This window comes from Lupinus angustifolius, chromosome LG02 (genome assembly GCF_001865875.1).
Source record: "Lupinus angustifolius cultivar Tanjil chromosome LG02, LupAngTanjil_v1.0, whole genome shotgun sequence".
In the NCBI taxonomy this organism is placed as follows: domain Eukaryota; kingdom Viridiplantae; phylum Streptophyta; class Magnoliopsida; order Fabales; family Fabaceae; genus Lupinus; species Lupinus angustifolius.
The window spans coordinates 5,707,005-5,730,140 of NC_032010.1; the positions used below are offsets into that span (position 1 = coordinate 5,707,005).

The 23,136-nt window shown below is 29.6% G+C and overlaps 1 protein-coding gene across 1 annotated transcript; it reads left to right on the top strand.

Annotated features, from left to right (window-relative positions):
- LOC109334374 (putative receptor-like protein kinase At1g72540) lies at positions 10,865-13,602 on the top strand. The gene is made up of 5 exons (XM_019570120.1): positions 10,865-11,259; positions 11,389-11,524; positions 11,963-12,099; positions 12,208-12,331; positions 12,710-13,602. Exons 1-5 carry the CDS (start codon positions 10,879-10,881, stop codon positions 13,267-13,269), a joined length of 1,338 nt encoding a protein of 445 aa, XP_019425665.1. The 5' UTR covers positions 10,865-10,878; the 3' UTR covers positions 13,270-13,602.

A 23,136-nucleotide genomic window follows, 5' to 3' on the forward strand; every position in this document is an offset into this window, starting at 1 on the left:
CTGCATCATAGTAACAATTAATGAGAACAGAAACAGAACCTTGTACCCTAAATATAAGAGAAACGTGCAGAATAAAATAGATATAATATTTTGTTTCTGTTTTCATTAGTTGTTACTATGATGCAGCGGAAATAAATATAGTGAAGTTCTCTAAACATTCAAGAACATATTTTAAAACATCATTTAGGATCGAATCATCATCAATGGAAAACTACAAATTCTTAAACACAGTGCTCTGATACCACATGTAAACTTTATTTTCAGTCATGTATAAATGGATCTTAAGAAATCATAGTTTTCACATCCATAAGAATAGTTACAGATTACTAACCTTTCCTCATGGCGATACGATCCTCCATTTAGTTGTTGTTTGGTGTTCTTGGTTTATAGAGTAACTTTTCTATCTCCTTCCCGTTCTTACTATGCTCTTCCTTAAGTGATGGCTGATAGAGCAATCTTTATGGGCAGAGATAGGGACAATGTTTATGGTCCTTTTTCTTGTTAGTATGGTGCTTCCATCAAGCACTATATATAGGCTCTTTTCCAAGAGTCTTAACTTAACATTTCATTGATGACTCTTCATCCAAGAGTTATGTCATGAAACAATGAAATAATATATCCATTCATGTCACAAGAGGCATATTTCTTACAATTACATCCACTAAAAGCAAATATTTTGGGAAAGTGAGTTTAGGGCAGGCACAAGAATGCAGTAGCGTTGTTCCACATGGGATTGTTGTCGAGGTGTCTGTTAGAATATGTGTGATTATATCAAAGTTAATTGATTAACACTGTAGTTAACCGATTAACAGTGTAAGAGTTAATCCATTAACACTGCAGTTAATTCATTAACACTACAGTGAATCGATTAACACTACAGTTAATCGATTAACACTACAGTTAATCGATTATATGTATAGTTAATCTATTAACTATGTAGTTTTTCATTTTGTTTCAGTTAGTTGGTTAGTGTACAATAATCAATTAATCAAGAGAGTTAATCGATTATCTAGTTAACAGATTATGTTTTTAGTTATTGTATATAAAGCGGTATTCCCTAATCTTTGTATCTCAATTGATTCAATTTTGTAATGAGAATTCAATCATTCAATGAGAATATTATCAATCTTTGTTTCTTGTTTTATCAAGATTCATGCATAGCTCTTTCTTTCTCATTCATGACTGGTTCCTACCATTTTAACATGCTATCAGAGCAATAATTATTGTTTTGATGACTTCCGCTTATACTTCTCTTCCAAGATTCAACAAAGAATCATTGTCATTGTTCTCATTTTTCAAACATTGCAATTTCAAGATTCTATGTCATGAAGAACCATTCTTCTGTCTCCATCAAGAGTGATGTCATGTTGATCATCAAGAATTGTCACTTTGCATGGGTCTTAGAAACAGAAAGTGATGCAATTGCTATGAACATTACTCAAAAGCATTGTTGCACAATTGGAGAGATCAACATGCATTATCACCATGAGGAATAATTTTTTCAGTTTCATCATGAAACTGGATGTGATGCTGCTTTCAATCTTATGGCAGAAATTTTGATCAAATAAAAGGTTGTCCTCCTTCATCCATTTGGATATGTTCTTGAGAAGTTCTCTTACATCAATGACAACAAGAATCTATATGATTCATATTGCAAGAATCTTTAAGTTCTTTTCTTATTTTTCATCATTTAATCCCTTATTATCTATTTTCTTTAATATTCTAGTTTCTTTACCCCCTCTCTCATTAAACACATAACATTATAGAGTATAATTTTTTCCTCATTGAAGCAACATATAAGTATCAAGATTAAGGTCCATCTCATTTCTCTCTTTCATCCATTATGGTTGATTTGGTTCGTTAAGCTTCTGTCAAAATAGATGGTTAAGTTTTGGATGAAGTTGCTTCTGCCTATGGTAGTTAAGCGTCAATATTGCTTCATATTTAGATTTCAAGACTGGGAGATAATGATTCACTCACCAGCTAGAGGAGATACTAGAGTATATGATCGTGTTCAACACAATTATTTCAAGCTTAGAATGCATGATACATTCTAGCTTGAGGGGGCTATTGAAATATATTTTGAACTATATTTTGGTTAATATTGTATTAGGCTAGTTATAGTTAGAGTTAGTTTTACATGTATATATAGTTAACTTCATTGTAAACTATCACTCATTCAATTTAATATGATGAGGGGAAATATTATTCAATTCAATAAAGCTATGATTTCATTCTTTCTCCTTCTTCAAGCTTTAAGCTTTTCTTATCTTTCTCATTCATCAATGTCTCATCTTTCTTGTTCATCAAAAAGATTTGTCAATGCCTCCTACCATTTTAACAGTGTCCATCATGTTTCATCAGTTGGTAGTCATCGTTGTTATCTGAGGAGGCGATGTAAGGATTGTCCAAATAAGCATTAATGGTAAAGCACCATGCTTGCACTTAGCGCAAAATATCATTTTTAAACAGATGTGCTAAGCACAGTGGTGCACTAAGCTTGAAAAACAATATTTTAATTGATTTTCTAAGCGCAAAGCTTGAGCTCATTGAAAATGCTTAGATTCCTTACCATTAAAGCATGTGGGCGACACTTAGCGTATATGTCAGAAACCATTCCAAATTCAGAGGTCACGTTGAGCAAAATTAGAGCCACCCAACGCACTATTCTAAGTGCGATTTGTGCGCCCATCATAACAACAATGCGCTCAATGAAACTAGAGCCACTGAGTGCATGATGTATTTGCTAAGCGCGAATGAGTGCTCTTAGCGTAAATGAGACAATGACTAATTAAGATAAATATACATCCTATGCAATTAGCGCATTGCTTGCGCTTAGTGAGCTTGACGAGGCACTCAGTGTGGCTTACCTACGCTCATCGTATTGGTGTTCGCACCAAACAAGCTTTATGTGTTGTTTTCCTCACCTCAATGCATCCAATATAGCTCCATAACATCTGTTCTTGCCGAAAAGTATTAGTAAAAACTTAAAATAAAATGCCAAAATTTAAAGTGCAGAAATTTAAACAATAATTTGTCTCCCACCAAGCACTTTTTTAATGTTACTAGCTTGATGTTACTTTGTGGCCGTTAGGGATCACGAATTTGGGTCAACCAATGCAGTATGACATTGGTATGTTGATACTATTGTTTTATAATATTCAATTGTTTCCTGCATGAGTCAATAGGCTTAATTGATATGACCATTTTATTTTTGCCTCTAAAACTCATATATCTAGTCACCAACTCTTGCAAAAGAGGATGAATGCCAATGATGTGATCATTAGCATTAACTTTATGTTCTAGGTAACTTTCTAGTGTACATGGACTAACCAATTCATAAATATCAACTCACATTAATTCCACAATTTTACCTATTGATTCTTCAACCACAGGATGGGAGGTTGGTGCTTGATGTTTACTGATGTGGTAGGTGATTCTTCCGATTGAGAAGCTTGGAATTGGCTCAAGTGGTTGGTTATTACACTCACTTGACTTTTCAAACTTTTCCATGAAGCATAAGTTCTCATTTGATTCTCCATGGTTAATTCCATAAATTTATGGAGGATGTTCTCCAACTTATGAGTTCTGTCTAGGTAAGGATCCTCCATGTAGTACACCTCCCCGGTAAAGGGTGTTAGGCAATACACGATTGAATGTTCAGCATAACAGACTTCACAAGTCTCCCTCGGTTTCAACATGACCCTCTACCAACTGAGTATCTCAAACTACTGTGAGGGTGACCTATTATGGGCTAAAGCTCAATATGAGTTAATGAGTCATCGTTAAACGTCTCATAATCCATGTCGACCATTAAGTCGTAGACAAACAAAAAATATCAAAGAAAATTAGTAACTCAAATAGCAGTAAAAATAGAAAATGTAGAAATTAAAATTGCTTAAAATGGTAATCTAATTATGCAATGCTACGATTTAGACGCAAGTCCTCAGGAACAATGTCATTTTGCTAACCGACAACTAGGAGTATAAAAACTTCCTATGGTGTCGCAAACAAGTATAAAATAAGGGAGTTGTTGTATCTATGAAGACTTGCTAAACCTAACCTTTCAATAATCAAATTACTATCCTAAGTTGGTTTTTAAAATGTTTTTCAAGTTATTGGTTTGGTTGTGAAATTTCAATGATAAAAGGTATTAGAATTTAGATGTGGGATTGAATCAGTATTCATTTTAGTAATATGAATAAACAATCAAGCAAATAAAATAAGTATGACTCTACACAATATTGAAACTCAAAATCACCAAAAGCTAATACTTTAGTCGACTTAACAACTTATGATATAAAGTTGTATGACTAGTAACCTTACACACAAGATCATGTATTATGACTCAAATATATACCTTTATTTCTAGCAATCTATGCATATGAGTTGAGATTAGTGCACATCTCAATTGTGTTAGTTGTCAATGTCTTAGTCTATACTAACATTTTACCAAAATAGATCTATGTCTAGCAATTATGATGACAAAATTAGACGATATGAACTGTCAAGCATGTCTCTATGTTTAGTAACACAAACCATCTAGTTTGAGAGTTATTCGATGTTAACATGAATCTATATTAGCGATCATGTAATATGCACTCATTGTGGCAATTGAACATGAAAACTATGTCTAGTATTTTACAAAAAGGATGAATCACATGCATTGGACTATTGAATCAAAATTTATTCAATGAGTTCATTTCCTAGAACAAAATAGGCAATTCATCAACCACATAGTAAGCATTATGCACAACAAAAGTAATTCATAAACATAAATGCACTTCATTTATAATCGTATTCCAAATTATATAGATTAATAAATAAACCAATCCTAGCAAGAAAGTAGCATAGCTAAACATTTTCATACATAACAAGGTAAAAGAGGAACTCAAAACTTGTAATTCATGGAGAAGTGTCGACTTCTCCATGAACATACAAGGACTTCGCTACTCCTACTTCCTAGTCTCTAATATCATATTTCCAACTTCATAATCTAAACACCAGAGAGAATTCGAAATCATCCTAAGAGGTGACTCGTTCCTAACTCCCTAGATACTGAAAATAGGATTCAATCTCATCTTTGGAGTTTTGGATCTTTTTTTGTAACAATGCTTTTTGGCTCCTATGTTGAGCACAACAATTATGTGTTTAGCGCAACTTCTTATCTGATCTTTCGTATGACATCTTCTGTGCTTGGTGTGTCTTTACTCTCAATGCATGTCAACTAACTTGTGGCTTTTGCATGTTTGTGCCAATTGGCCCTTTTGCCATTTTTCAATCCTAAAATATAATAAATACTTGAATCATAGGATTAGTACAATTTATCTTCAAAATTCCAATTATAATCATAAAGTAAGTATTTAGAATCAAAGAGTGTTAAATTATCCTTATGAATTAAGGTAATGTTGACACTTAAAAGATGACACAAAACTAGGTCTCTTTGTGCAATAACTTTTTTAATTTTTTTTTTATCAAAATTAAGTTTTTTTAGTGAGCGAGTAAAAAAATTTACTATTAAATCTCCACGGGTGCAGAAAACATGTCACGCCACTCATTCTATTACAATTAACTTACAAGTTGACACAAGAACTAGCATGGGTCATAGTTTTAAAAGTGATGACTGAAATAACAAGTTTTATTATGGACTAATTTAGTCTGGATCAGAAATCATGAATCTCCCTAATGAGTATTTATGAAATTTTAATGTGTTGGATACATTCACTTCTAATGTAGACTTTGTCAAGTAAAACGCATTCTCAATACCTCATATTCAACTTAGCCATACATTACTATTGGAGATTTGGAGTGTGTTTCATAATTTTGGATCATCATGCATAGTCATCAAGAAAACGTGCAATCTGAGACAATAATAATCCGTGACGAGAAGACGTTAATTTGCACTTACGCCACGCATTATTATACTCTTAAGAAAGCGTTGCATTTTTTTGGTGGCAAGTGTAGCATGTAAAAATTGGATTTTTGGTGGTATTAATCAATAAAAACACTTGTCTGTATGTGTAAGGAACAAATTTCCAGCTCTTAGATTGAACTTTTAACTTAATATGACACTTAGAAGTCCAATGATACTTTCCTTCATTAGACCATTACTTTTTCCTTTTCATTTTCAAATTATTAAATAATATTTTCAAGTACAGATTACAGCTTAAAACATTGACAAATTCACGTTCATTATAGTAATAATTTTGAAGGGTTCTAATGTGTTTTTAAATGCACATTTAAAATTGTTATATCATATTTTATGGCTAAAGAACTAATCACTTTTAAAATGAATAATTGTCTCTTCAATAAATATTCTTTTTCATGGACATTTGAATATCCAATGCGACTTTTTACGAGTAGATTAATATCTCCCTGATAATTGTTAAACCATTTGAAAAGAATAAATTTACATTTTTGATGCATTAATAAAATTCATATATATAATCACACAAAAATTCATATATCAACCGTTACATATTTATTAATATCAAATGTAAGTTTATCATTTTAATTTTGAAGGCCAACGTGATAGGCAGGTTCATTTTTTGTCGTTGTGAGTACCTTCTAGCAACTTTAATGTGTAATGAAAAGTATATTCTCCATTAATGAGGAGTTAAATATTTGTTTTCTTTGTATTTTTAATGTTAAAAGTCTTATTCTATTATATGTAAAAGGATAAAAATATTATATTATATTATTTTTTCTTTATTATTTTGTAGTACTTATCTCTTTATTAATGATATTTATTCGTGTGTAATAATACACTAATACTAGTCTTGATGTTTTATATAACAATGACGTGTTTTTCTTTTGTGGACAACGTGCTTTTTTAGTTAACTAAAATAATGACTTCTATCTCTATTATTGTTTTTTTGTCGTGTTATTATTGAATAAATTCACATATAAAATCTAATAATTGGACATAAAGTAACAAAATATCATATCTTGATTTAGAATTTCGATCTTTTCTATTTTTTGCTGCAAGATTCTCGAGTAAAAAGGTATGATGAATATGTTGGATACTTTTGTTATGCTATTAGTATAAATAAATAAGGTTAATATATAGTAAAAATTAAAGCATCTTACTCTCTTATTTCTCTTACTTGGAAGATAATAGATTCCAATGCATTCATTATAAGAAGTGAACTCGTCTCTGGTCTTTTCAGTATTAAAATATGTAGAGAATATATTTATACATAATTTTTATTTGTTTAATTAAAAAATTTATGAAAATTTGAACCTTTAATTTTTTATTGACGGTGACACATTTACTAAGTAGTTGATTATATGTGTTTCGCAAAATTGCTAATGAGCAAACCATTAAGCAAATATGGGATATTTTGAAGCTGTTTGTAATAGATAAAGCTTGGAAATCAAGTTACAATTGTTGAGAGTGAAAAAGAATCATCTCTGCTACTGAAAAAACAAATTACTAATTTTATTTTTATATTTGAAGATAAAATATTATTATATTATATTATATTTAAATGATAAATCATATTATATCATTTTTTCCCATGTACCTCTCTTTTTAATGTTGGATTAGATCCTAATTAGATGAGAGAATACAAAGATTGTATTTGTTTTAGGAGAAAGAGAGTAAAAAAAGCAAGCAATTGAGAAGTTAGAAAGAAAGTGTCCATCTAGAGGAGGGATGAAAAGATAGAAGGAAAAGTATGGTAGGATATATTAAATTGGGTTCTTCTTCCTTATAAGGAGAAAATGGAGGAGAAAGCATGATTTTATTTTCGTTATCAAAATGTTTCTCACATTAAAATCTCATTTTGCTTTCTTCGTGTATATGTATAACTACTTAGAATTCTACCACAACATCTCTATCATGATAATTAGATTGTTTTTGTTGAATTTTTATGATTGAATAAAAATAATCAACAATAGTAATAGTATTTACTAAAAGTAATATAGAAATGATAAATTATTAAAATAAAAAATAATTTACAATAAAAATACTATTTATTTTTCTATCTTTATTCTAAAAGTATTTTTATCTTTAAGAAAACAATATTATTTATTTCTTCTCACTTTCTATCTAACCAAATAAAAAGGAGAGAGAAGTGTATATCCTTTTCTCTTCATTCTCTTTCATCTTTCTATTATAGGAGACAATATAAAAATTCCACTCCGATTTCTGAACTTTATCTATCACGATACTTTTTTCTCACTTAATTTTCTCTTCTCACTTTATCCTATTCAACCAAACAAACCTTAAAGGGTGAAAATTGTTCATACCATGTTGATTAAATTTGATTATGTTGTGACTAAAATAATTGACTCCCATCACATCACGAAGATAGCAAAATTGTAGGAAAGTATTGAAAGCCACATGAACATTATTTTGGAGAAGACAGAAATGTGATAGGAAGAAGCATTGAAGATCCAAGTGAATATGACATAATCTAGAGAAATCAGATATGATAAACATCATCATTTAAATAATGGAAGAACAGAAACTACATAACTAGAGGTCGAGGAAATCTCAGAGGTAGAGGACGAGACAACTTCAATCAATGGAGAGACAACAATTTCAGACCACTATATATCCAAACAATAGTAGGCAAAATCCAAAATGTATTTATAGTCTACTTATATATAAAATAATCCATATGTACTCATACTTCAATCAATTGATTCATTGATAAATATTTAACCCATATTTTATAAAAATATGACTTCCATACATATTGTTGATTTTACGATTTTCCTAAGTTGTTAGTTTGTAATTTATAAATTCTTCAATAAACAATTACTATACACAAATGTAGGTATACAAAGTTAGTATACACAAGTTCAGTGAGGGGCCTAAAAAGTGTAGGTATTAAGTGCTGGCTAGCCATCTATAATGGGTAAATGCCCAAATATTCAGGCCTAACTATATATTTAGATTTGGACCAAATTTTGTTGGACCCAAACTTCATAAGCAATATGATATCCAACCCTAGGGTTTGTGGGGAGGGTATTATAGTGTCCATTTCCTATCTCAAAAACAATATCTTCCATTTTTTTTGGGTACAATGGAAATATTAAAAATAGAAACTAAAGCAGAAGGTATAGGTCTATCCCGAAGATACTGAGAGCAAGTATACATTATTAGAGGACCATATTTTAAATAAGAAATATAAAATATAAATAAAATAAAGTAAGAACATACATATAAAGTTCAAATGATATGTTAGTAGATGATTGTTATGTATAATATTTTGTATTGGCAATCATGACTAGTATATTCATAAAACAACACATATATAATATTTTCTAAAATAGCTTTGTAGAGCACATGCCCCATGTTTACTTTATTGTGTTTAGCAAATATAATTATTTAATAAACTACCAACTTATAAATCCATATTTGGTAATAACTTAAAAGCTAACAACTTATTTTATATCTATCAGGTAGCTTTTAAAATTTCAAGTATTATATAAATTGAAGGATTACAGAAGCTGTCAACCATAGTGAGACTTTTATAGTTAACAGTTTCCAACCACATCTGATCTAAGAAATTACAAAGAACTACTATATGATTGTAACAAAAATCTGGATTATGTTCCAAGTTGATGAAATTACAAAGAAGTTGCTGTTTTATAATGAGGTCAAGTGCAACAACATAGGGAAGCAACATAGTGTCCATCTTTTACGTTCTATGGTATGAACATCCATAAAAATTTCTGCTGAGACATTCAAAGTCAATTAGGTTGAGTTCATACCAACGTCATTTTCCTCCAAATTACTGTAGTAATTAGTGGGGGTTTAAATGTATAATTGTAAACTTTGTTAGGATATTCCTAGTTTGTTTAGTTTAATAATCATGGTTTCGTATCTTCTTCGACCCAAGATTGTCTAATCCCATTATCTCTTTTTAGTCCAAGAGACTATACAACATTTGTTTTATTAGGTAAGGTTGATAATTGGTTAGACTAGAATATAAGCTACAGTCTTAACGATATTGCACCCTAATAATTTTTTTGGCCCAAACATTGAATATTGATGCCTTTGGTATCATTTGATCCTTGAATGTATTTTGTCATATGACATTTTTTTTTTAAATTGAACAAATGTACAAGATCCACATTCCACACTTTCTTGAGTTATTTTAATTTAATGAAGAAACAATCTTGATTCCTATTGAAAAAAAAGGTTCTTTGTTGTTGAAGTTTTTCATTAATGGAATTATTATATTTCTAATTTCAATCACATGGAGTCACTAAACAAATATTTAGCATAAGAAAAAAAACTGATTTAAACCAAAAGACATTCAAAAGTGAAAGCCGTTTACACTACTTTCTGAAGTTATACATATACCCACTGGAAAGGTGGAAAGTGGACTTTTAGAATGTAGGACTTCCAAGTCTTGCAGCAATGACATAAGCTAGGATTTAGTGACTGCATTGGCCCACATGATATGAGGAAAAAAATAAAGATTAATGACTTTGGAGAAAATCTTTTATCACAAGAAATATATTACTTCATGTATCATTTATTGTAATTGATTAAAATTTTAATCAATTAAAATTTATAACAGGTGTAGTAACATATTTTGTGAGATATTAGATCTACTCCCTTTCCTAATGTTATTTTCTTGATCAATTTGTAATAATCTAATTTTTTTTAAGATGAGTTTTATGATATATGTGTAAAGATAAAAGATATAAAGTAAGAAAAATAAGGATAATTTGATTTGTTATAAAAAAAGTTGTGAAATTTAAATTCAGATAACATTATGTCATCAAGTTTTTAAGTCTCTTTATCTATAAAAAAACAAAAACATGAAGACTATAGTCTTTAACCTATAAAAGGGTGAGCCCTCTCATCTCATTCTGCATATACAGATAAAGCTATCAAACTACAAGTTATTAGAAATGCATTGGAAAAGGCTTATGTTGAAATCCATAATACTTGGTTGTTTCAAGGCTAAGCACCAATCCTTAGACCAAAACATAGTTTCAAAAAAGACATGTTCAAGGAGAGTCTCTCTCTCTGATTTGAGCAATGCTTCAGCAGTATCTATAATGAGTGATTTATCCAATTCTCTTATAGGATCAAATCTTCAAATTTTCACATACCATGAGCTGAAAGAGATTACACAAAACTTTAGCAAATCCAACTTACTTGGAGAAGGTGGATTTGGAAAGGTATATAAAGGGTTCATTGATGAGAAGCTTAGGCCATGTTTGGAAGCTCAAGCTGTAGCAGTGAAAGCTTTAAACTTGGATGGAAAACAAGGCCATAGAGAGTGGTTGGTAAGAATTTGCTTAATATACATAATTTTTGTCAATACAAAGGTGTTTCTCACGTGATTAAATTTTTTTTTTTTTAGTTTGATATATGTTATACTGGAATTAAGGCTCAGTTGTTGTTATTTGTCGTAGACTGAAGTAGTCATTCTGGGGCAATTGAAGCATCGCCATCTAGTAAATTTAATTGGATATTGCTGTGAAGATGAGTACAGGCTTCTTGTTTACCAATATATGGAGAGGGGCAATTTAGAGGAAAAACTTTTCAAAGGTACATACATGCATGCATTTCTCTAAAGAAAAGATTGGGGTCCATCCAATTCTTTACTTGATGGTGCCATTCTTGTTGTTATCCAACAAAATCATAACATGTATGTAGCAACATGTTAAGTAAAATTTGGAGGATTCTCCACAACAATATCATAACCACAATTATAACAGTATCCAATATTTTTTTTTTACAAATTTCCATAATTACAATAAATATAATATAACCACAATTTATAACAGTTGTAATAATCAGATCAATAGGAAAAGTACTAAAGGAATTGTATGTTTGTACTTTTAATCTTGTTCTCATCAGAGGAAAAGATAATAATTAAACTAAAACAAAAGCTGGTTTGTCACAATTGATAATTTTTTCTGACTATATATATTATTGCTGCTTCAATGATTTCTTACAAATATGTTACCCCTCTGAAAAATGAAGGTTATTTAGCAGCCTTACCTTGGTTAACAAGAATCAAAATAGCAATTGGTGCTGCAAAGGGACTTGCTTTCCTTCATGAAGAAGAGAAACCAGTCATATATAGAGATGTTAAAGCATCAAACATTCTATTAGATGCTGTAAGTTCCATTATCCTTTGTTCACTTGATCTAATAAACACTACTCTAGTGAACATTATCTGTTAATGTGAACCAATGAGATATAAATACTCAATTTTGTTTTTTCAGGATTACAATGCCAAGCTCTCAGATTTTGGTTTAGCAATAGATGGACCAGAAGAAGATGGAACGCATATTACAACTCGTGTGATGGGAACTCGTGGTTATGCTGCTCCTGAGTATATAAACACAGGTATACTACAAATTAAAAACATCTCCTTCAATTGATAGAGTTGTGAGACATAAAGTGGAAACGTCCGAGTTCAAACCATAGTTACATGGTTCCCACGCTTAGGCTACATATCACCTACGATTTCCACGTACCACATATCAAATTCCTTGTACTAAATTCAGCATGCCATGTAGAAAATCTTATAACAACGTAAAAACCGACAAACCATGTGAAACCAAGTACCACACACCGATACTACGAACCATGTAACTATGGTTCAAACCTCCGCAGCGACACAATTTCAAGCCAACAAGCAACAACCCCTTTAGTTTCATTCATGAAAAACCTATAAAAAAATTGTTTAATTATTTGACAACCATAATTTTATGTCAATTGTAGGTCATTTGACAACCATGAGCGATGTATATAGTTTTGGAGTTGTTCTGTTAGAGTTACTGACAGGGAAGAAAACGGTGGACAAGAAAAGACCAACTAGAGAGCAAGACTTAGTAAAATGGGCAAGGCCTATGTTAAAGGATTCTCATAAACTTGAAAGCATAATGGACCCAAGACTTGAGGGTCAGTACTCTTATCAAGGGGCTAAGAAAATAGCATCATTGGCTTACCAATGTCTAAGCCAACATGCAAAGCTTAGGCCAACAATGCTAAATGTGGTGAAGACTTTAGAGCCTCTAATGGATTTGAATGATATTCCTATTGGTAATTTTGTTTATGTGGTTCCAAATGAAGGAGTCAATGAAGGCTCACTTAAGTTGAATAATGACAAAGATGAAGAAAAGTGTGAGAGAAAAGAGAAGGGTCATCAAAGACAAAGAAAAGGTCATGGCCTTAAACATAGGTCATCACGTGCTGTTTACTCTGACAGTGCTCTATATAAGATTCTTGGAACCAGTTTGTACTCTCCAAAACAACTACCAGAAACACATGAACATGCATGAACCAATTTTAGCATGATTGGTCAAGAATTCTTCAGGGTGTATCATATAGAAAATTATATTGTACATCATCAAGTTCATAGTATAAGTTTTTGTATTCTTTGCTCTCTTTTTTGGGTTTGATTTTGATGGTTTCTTTTCACATATTCAAGTATGTTTTTAGCACCCAATTAATAAATAGGTTAAATTTTTTGAAAATATTCTTCTTAGCATAATTTAACATATAATATTATGATGTCGTTCAATTCATATATCCGAATTTACCTAATGAGAAAATGACTTTGTTGTTGTATTCTTCTTAGCACATAATGCTTATGAATATAAATGTTTCACATATAAATATAAATACGTGTAGGATATCATTTCAGTATCTTATTTATTAGTGTGATACTCCCATATTTCAAAAAATACAAACATGTGATACAATAATGGTTGAGATTTAAACTAAATATTTTAAAAAAAATATTAGACCTATCTTGTATAGGTGATGATGCAACTCCTATACATTTTATGGCATTCATGTAATCCGCATAAGCTTTTTACTAAACTAGAAAAATGTGTGTACGGTAAAAACTGATGCCATTTTTTTAGCTTTTCACAATTTCCCACCTTATTTTTACAATTCTTACTAAACCTTACGTGGGAAGCCAGTTATTCTAAGTGCTTTTTTAAAATCTGTCCACCTTGTTATTGATAAGGGTTGCCTTATTCGTATTGCCTCATGTAGGAAGCAAATGAAGACCAAAGAATACAATTAAACTCTATATTTTTATGGCAGTTCCTTCCTTCTTACTTTCCAAAGTCACAAATGTTGATTTGAAAAAAAGATTTTTGAAAGTGAAATAGGCCCAACTATCATTGACTTGTTCTGTTGACTACTGCCTAATATTCATATATGATTTGTTTTTAACAATCTTTGTGTTGAGAATTATAATTTCCAAAACTAAGCACTCATGTTATTTGGATGACTTTGATTTTATTTTGTTAAGAGTTTAATATTTATGCATAGTTAATGTAAAATTTTTATACATATTTATTTACATTACTTTTGTTTAATAATCAATGTTAATTAATGTATAAATGATAAATGACGTACAATAAATACTTATACATAGCTTTATAAATATTAAATCATTTCTAATCACTGTCATCTTTTCTTCTTAGATTTTGAAGAGAGTGAGCCAGCCTCTGCTGTTATTTTTGATAGGAGGATATTTAGTTCAAGTTCAGGTGTTTCAACTTTAAAAAATATATATCATGAATTAATTATACATGACAATAAGTTTAAATTCAGAGTTTATATTTTCCTAAAATGTTGATTCTTATAAACACATAAAAAGGCAACTCTTTAAAACGGAAACATATTGTCTCTTAATAAAAAGATTGCAAAACAACATATAAACTTATTTTATTTTCATTATATTTAAGTTCTTTCTCCCCCTTCTTGATCATCATTCAAAAGATAATATTTAGCTCATGTTTATCAAATCAACAACTTCAAAATCAAGTTATCCAAACTTATTGCATGCACTCGCATTTTAATGTCATTTTTCCAATCTTTTCATATTTTAACACGTGTCTAATAGCCAATAGGTTCCAAGCTAATTTAGGGTATCGGCTAAATGATAGAAACATGTTGGCTAAGTGTCAAAATCAATACAAAATATAACAAACAAAAAAAATCAACACAATTAATTTTAACGCGTGTCTAACATATTAAGAAAGTGTTTGTGTTTAACGCGTGTGGAAGAACATCAATATACTTCCTAGTTTATGATCCCTAGGGCTGTAATAAATAGTTCGTCAACTAATTTAAGCTGACATCAACAATTGGTGAATTTTAATCAAACTAAAAATATAATTTATATTAAATTTAAGTTAAGTTTCATTAGTTTGACTCGTTTCCTATCTTAATATTGATCCTGAATCATTCACACTAAAGAGTAGCTTGGAATATGGGCTTCTCTTTGCATACATAAATATTTCAATAGACTAAACCTACCAGTTATGGTAATTCCATATATAGAATCCATTAATATAACCCACATATGAGTCGTGCTTAATAACAACAGGCCCCTCAGTATTTATCACAATTTTGGAGGAAAATGATCTAATAATTTTGACATTCAATCAATATAAAATTTATAAAACATAAAGTTGAATTATACAAATCCACACAAAATATTCTAAAACAATAGCCCAAATAAACAAATAAAGAAAAAGGATCAATTATATCTTCAGCACAGCAAACCTGTCCATTAAGAAGAAAGAAAGAGGTGAGAAAGAGGAAGAGGAGAAAGAAAGAGGAAGAGGAAAAAGAAAGAGGTGAGAAAAAGAGTGGAATTATTGGTTGTTTGGTAAAGAGAAAACGAAAAGAAAAAGAAGAGAGAAAACATGACTTAATTTCTCCACATATTGAATAGACAATTATACCTTATTCACATTCATAATATTTTTCATTCTAGATTAAAATTAAATATTAGTTAAAGTTTTTAAGAAATATAATGTTAATACTAAATATATACTTTTATGTAAACGATTAAATAATTAAAGTGTCTAAATTTATATTGAACTACGATTGAAATATTTAATAAATAAATTGATTAATATTAAAAATTAACCTTAATAGTGATGATGATATACAAACAATAATATTTTTAATTCTATGTGTGACTCACAATTTTGTTAGGGATATGTTATTGGAGATAGATGATAAATATAATAATAGTAAAATAAAAATGAGTGAACAAAAAATGGTAAATAAAATGTGAGCTTTTTTATGCATATACAAGTTTATCTTTGTAAATAATCATATACTAACTTTATTTTCTAAGTTTTAAGTATAAAAATGTATTTGGTTTTGAAATGAGTAAATAAATTAGTATTTATTTCAACTTTTTGAAATCAAATATTAATTATACTTTTAAATAGTTAAAAATATTAAACAAAAGTATCACATAAAACGATTATATGATATTTAATGGTTAGAACTCCACAATAATGTATTTTGCCCATGTATGTGATAGTGTGAAATTAATGGGGATAATTTAGGCATTTGCAAATTTTTACTCTCTCAACTCACTTTCTTCTCATCTATGGAGAGAATAAAATTTGTCATGGGACCCACCCTTTTTCTTTGTCTCTACTCTCTTTCACTCCACAACCAAAGAGAAAAAATGGTAAACTCCTCTCACTTTCTCTCTTCTTTTTTTAGCTCCTCTCATACTTACCGCAACCAAATAAGGCCTAAAGGAAATAAGGAGTCAATTTATATCTTTCATAATTGCAGCCAACTTAGCTCAAAGTTCTAGAAGTACTAGAAAACAAGGAATGAAGGCAACACTTTCATTCCAATTCTTCTACACTTCCTTCATTTGGGCTAATATTCATATCACCTTCCTTCACCAACCCCAACAAAAATTGGTGGGGTTAATGAAAATGACTTGTGGTAAAGCTAAAAATCACAGATTAATAATCTATAGCTGTCTTGTGTTGACATATCAACGATCAAAACAAAGACTAATACTAATCAAATCCAACGCCAAAATAAAATATTAGCATACATGTTCAACAAAAATATATATCATTTTGCATAATGTATTTCTTGATTTTCATCATAACAAAGTTTAGAAATTGTTTATTTGCTCTAAGCAGGTGCCTGATAAAACATATGGTACACTAAAATTGTAAGACAATACAAGCAGACAAGTTGCATGGTGGTCCATCAATGTTAATTCTTAAAAGCAAGTTCGGAAATTAAACAAGCTCTTTGGATTATTTATGAAAATCACTCTCCAATCTCCACCAACGTTCTGATATTTATGAGATGAGTCGTTTTAGAATTTAGTTTCATTAACTTTTTTGGCCTAAAAGTCGTGGTGATTTTTATGGTTCTAACTATAATTTAATTATTTACTTGATTGTAACAACAATGAAGTTATTGTCTGAGGGTAAGCAGAATTCAACCCTACTCGTTTATCCGGATTTAAGTTTAAAAATTAGATTCTATCATATTAAGGGCTAGGTAGGGGATAAACATAAACCGGCTCGAACTCATCCTATTGCTACCTATTTTTCAAGTTTGTATGTGTTTCTATTTAATTGTGTATAGAACAATGACACCTCTTTGGTTGAGAATATTATTATTTTTCTAATTTTTTTAACATATATACATGATTAACAATATATTTGCATATATCATTTCATATCATGTCAAAGTACATAGAAATTAGATTAACCTCCATTTCGTACACTCTCTTTATTGAGACGTCTAATGATCTCCTCTACACATGCCTAAATCACATAAGGCATGATTCTACCATATTTTATACAATAGGAGGTACCCTAATTTTCTCCATAATGCATCATTCATAATCTTATCTTGTCCGCTCACTCATCCAACACAACATTCTAATATTTATTACATTGAGTTTATTCTTTTGTTTATATTTTACCACCCCAAATTCATTCTCCTATAACATTGGGGTCTTATAGCCTTTTAGTAAACTTTCCCATTAGGTTTTCTAGGCATCTTTTGTGTATGATACATGAAACACTCTCATTTCATCCACTATGCTTGGATCGTATGGTTAATATCTTCCTTAATTTTCTAACCAAGTTGTATGATTGACCAAATATACTTAAATATAGTGACATGTAATATGATATGACATCTAAATTTTATCTCTACTATAAGAGTTTGTCTTCATCTTTGTCTTACATGAATACCTTTTCCCTCTAAAGTTTGTCTCCACATATCTACCTGATCATTTAACTTTTCTTTAGAGTCTCTAACTTGAATAATATCATCCACAAAAAGTATGCATTGTGATGTTTATTATTGGACCTGCTCAATAAACACATCCAAGATCAATATGAACAAACAGGGGCTCAATGCCAACCCTTGGTGTAATCTTATAAATATGAGAAAATTTGAGAAGAAATCTAAAATAGCATTACCTTGTGTATTTTCTTCCCCTATGTCATAAGTTTGGGCTCAACCTAACCGACCTAAAAAGCCCGAATATAATTCATGCATATCAAATTATAGCCCAAATTTGCCTTAATCGGTAGGGGTGTAAGCAGTTCCGGTTTAAACCGCGAAACTGAATCGAACCAAACCGCAAATTGTGATTCAGTTCAGTTTTGCGGTTCGGTTCAGTTATTTTTTAAGGAACCATTTATGTTTGATTTATGGTTTTAGAAATTTAGGAACCGCTGGAACCAAACCGAACCACATATTAAAAAATATATACTATGAAATGATATTTTATTGTTGTTTAAATTCTTCAACCAATTTTGTAGCTTAAATTATCAATTTTGTGTGAATTGTAATGTTATATATATATATTATTATTATGTTAGTATTATATATGTTATTTCTTACTAAATTGTTTTTCAGTGTCTTGAGAATTTGGAAATATTTTACAACTTTTATGGTATTGAGTTTGAAACTAACATATACCATATATTTTATACATGTATTATTATATGTGTAACTAATTGTGAATTATAAGGTTATATATGTAACTATTATTATATTTTACTAATTGATATATATGTTACTGATAGATTAATATGTTACCAATTGTGGATAGTATTATTGTATATGTGATAATTCATTTTTTTCTCCATAAATTACATAATTGCTATACTGTTACTAACAAACCATTACGAGTTTCATTTTTTTTAATCATCTATATATGATTCATATTTTTTTATAATAATAATAATATTAGTTTTTTTTCCTTTTATGGACAACCAAAATCTCTTATAATACATTTTGAACTTTTAATTGATGCAAGATTTTTTATAACAAAATAATTAGAAAAAACGTGGAACCGAACCATTCAAGAGCAGTTCGGTTCCTATAGTTAAATTTGTAGTTAATTAAGCGGAACTAAATCACATGTTTGTGTTTGGTTCGGTCATTAAAATGCACCAAAAATTGAATCGAAACAAACTTTTACACCCCTACTAATCGGGTTGTGGCGGGCCGGCCCGCATAATACTAAAAACAATTATTTAAATTTTAACATATTTAATCTATTTAAAAAATATATAGCATTCGATATTAATGTATAACTTTTTTAATATACTTGTTCTGCCCAATACAGCCAAACTTATAGATCTAATGCTTTGTGTATGAATTAAGACGTGTTGTCAAGTTCACGTAAATGATTTTAACATAACCTATTTATTAAATCTCCAATTTTTTTGGATTTTCACTCTTTAACACAATATAATTTGTAATTTCACTTTAATATATAAATCTTTGGACGCTATCAAAAATATTATTTTTTGTATGTTCTTTACCAACACTTTCATTGTAAACAATTATATTAAATTTGGTTGTATGAAGTTCTCTATAGTAAACAATTATGTTGTCTTTTAGTTTTGTTGTAAATATTATTTTCTTTATTATGTTTTTGTTGTAGAAGTTAAATGTAATTAAATACATAATTAAAAAATGGAAATTGAAATCTATATGATTTAATGTATTATCGTTTGATTTGATACATTATTTTGTTACTCGGCTTAGAATGATATTATGCAAAATAGGAAAAATAATATAATGCTAAACTTAATAATATTACTGTAATTTATAAATATTTATGTTTAGACATTACTGTATTTTTTATTAAAAGTTCATAACACAATATTTATTATCTATTTTTTATTATAATTTTTTTTGTAAATTTTTACCTAATGCTTATTACCAAGCCAAAGGTCCTAAAAGTCGAAGGTCCCAAAAGCTCGAGTTCGGTTTAATATAGTCCGACTGGGTTGGGCTAAAAAGCTCAGATTCAATAAAAAATATCTAATATGATATCCAAGCTCTACAAATTTTTGGGCTTTGACGGGCCGGCTTGGCTAGACTCGCCCTTTTTGACACATATAGTCATAACCCCTATGATAACCTTCATATCCTGTAGTTCCTCACCCTTCATGTCCGTTGAGCTCCATTCCCATGAAAATATTTTCTTCTAAAGGTATTCCATTGACTATACATTCCAAATCCTCCTAAAAGTTTATCTCGCGATGTTCTTCTCTCTACTTGAGGTGTATACATAGTAATCACGACTATGATCTTATCTCATAGTTTTTTTACACCCATCATGCCCTTTTTTCATTTCTTATCTACAATAATACCAACCCCATCTCTCAATCTTGTCCTATTGGTCTCCCACATCTTAAAACCTAAAACATCTAATTCCTTTCCCTTTTCAACCACCTACATAGTTTCTTATAGCAATATAAAATTATTTCTCCTAACCATTTGTCTATTGTTTTCATTGATTTATCCGTAAGAGTGTCTACATATCATGTTCCGATTAATATCCTAGATTGATAGACTAACTTCTTTCCCATACTCATTTACGCAATGTGAGAACTCTTCTCATTTTTCAATGCATCCAGGTGGCAATGCAAATGACATTTGCTCAATTGGAATTATAATTGAAGGATAAAACACATTGCTTCTAGGCAATAACATAACATCAATATTATCACATCATATGATTCAAAAAAGTTTAATGTTGGTCGTCAACGGCCTAATATACCATTCACCTTTCATATGTTCTTAGGGCCAACTATGGATAATATTAAGTATACATATACATATTTTAATTATTTAATTCATTAAAATATCAAATAATAATATAATAGAATAAAATATCTCCTTGTATAAGGAGATAAGTTATCTCCTCCAACCAGTAAAATTATTATTTGTGTCATATTTAATTATTTTCTATAAAAATATTTCTAAAAACTAGAAGAATGGTACAAATATCATAATTTTATTGTCCAGAAAAGATAATTTATCTCCTGATATAAAAAGATATTTTATTTAAGCAATGCAAGGTTACCTATTGATAACAAAATATACAAATTCCGGATCTCTATGGAATAGAATAGCCATGTCGTCTTAGTTTGATTATAAGCCAAATTTGTGTGGAAATAAGTACAAGAAAAACGGGTATACTTAATTTTTATTGAAATCCTAAATCTGCATTGTCCAACATAGAAGAACAAGGTTAGGCATCATGCCACTTAGAAGATACAAAATTCTTACAATATAATGAACTAATGTTGAATGCGTGTATTTTGTTGAAGAGTAACAAAGGGAAGCCACATTTAGGACTCAATAAGAGAAAGAAATCCCACTGGATTTTGTCTAACTAGTAGCAGCAGTAGCATATGGACACAAAATGAAACATAGACTTTAATATTTGTTGCCATAAAGTTGGACCAAAATGAGTTCAACTTAATTATATACCAAACATTTATGTTCAAATTACTAATCAAGATTTTACTTCCTTCTTCCACTTTTTCGTCTTTCTCATTGATGGCACATTGGAAACTAACCCAACATGTTGTATTTGAAATCTTACGTTCAACTTTTACATTTGAGGTAAGATTCACATTAAGTACATATTTTGCAAAGCATTTGAATATACAACAAACAATAATCATACTTTAATCTCATTAAGTAGTGTCGGTTACATAGATTAAGTGACGTCATCATGCTCTAACACGGTGTCATTCGACCCATCTAGTTGGAAAAAAATATAATAATATATGAAAAAGTAAGTGTACTATATGTTAAAGTATTAAATGTTTAGTTTTACGGTAGAAAACATATTTTTTAATATCTTATATAGGTTTAAGAAAATCCTTTTCTCATAGCTACTATTAGTGTACAATAAGAGCCCACAATTATATCTATTCATATTGAAGAGGCTAATAAGGAACATTTGAGGTATGATCGTTTCTCATCTCAGTATAATAATTAAATCAAGTATCTATTTCAATACTTTTACTAACCCGAAGTTGAAAAAATTAAGCTGTTTTTTCCTCTTTAAAATTCATGTTTTTTTTGTCTTCCTAAGATTTTTATGCATTTCTTCATTCCACTAGCTACTACCTTTTTGATCCAAGACCCCGTCAAGTAATACCCCTTTATCTTCTCTTACTCTTGCAATTAGTTAGAGAAGAAATGTTGTGAGTTATCTACTAAGTGGGACCCATACCAACGGAAAATTAAAAGCTAAAAATATATAAAAATACTTTAAACTTTTATAAGATGATGAAATTTTTCTCCTAATCATTACTTATTAAATTTTATGTCGTAGTGAAATTGATATCTCCATAAATATAATCTTAAATTAGTAATAATGAATTTTTTTAACTCATGTTTTGTTTTAATCACCACTAAGAAATCATTATTATTTAATTTCATTATTTATATATATATATATGAGGAAAGTTATTTAATATTTCTCTTTTTCTCTCTCATCGTTCATTTTAATTACTTATTTGGTCGGTTGAATTTAAGAAAATGAATTATTGGAATTGAGTATAATTAGTGCAACTTAAGTTGGGCATAAATAGACCTCTCCCCTCTGTATATAATATATATCATTGCTTTTCATTTAGTTTTGTATTTTTTATGGTGTTTCCTCTTGATACCAATATTGACAGACTTGCATTGTTGTACTGCTACTACTATGAGTATTTTTGGGTACATTGGTACTGTTATGAGTTTGATTATAACAATTTCATTTTTGGTCTATTAGTAATTTAATAATATATTTATATAGAGATCAACTTCACCAATTGATACAAGTTTAAGGACTAATTGAAAAAAAAATGATTATGAATAATTACTTGCCAAATGTATAAAATTTAGAAGGACTATAGGTACAATTTTTCCAAATTAAAAACTAAAAGTAAAGAGACAAAGATAAGAAAATGAAAAACAAATAGAGGGAAATTTGTAGCCACAAAAATAGCATTTTCTCTAAATATTTTGCGATTGAAGTAAACACAACATAATCACAATCACCACCATATTGAGGAGGGAAATTT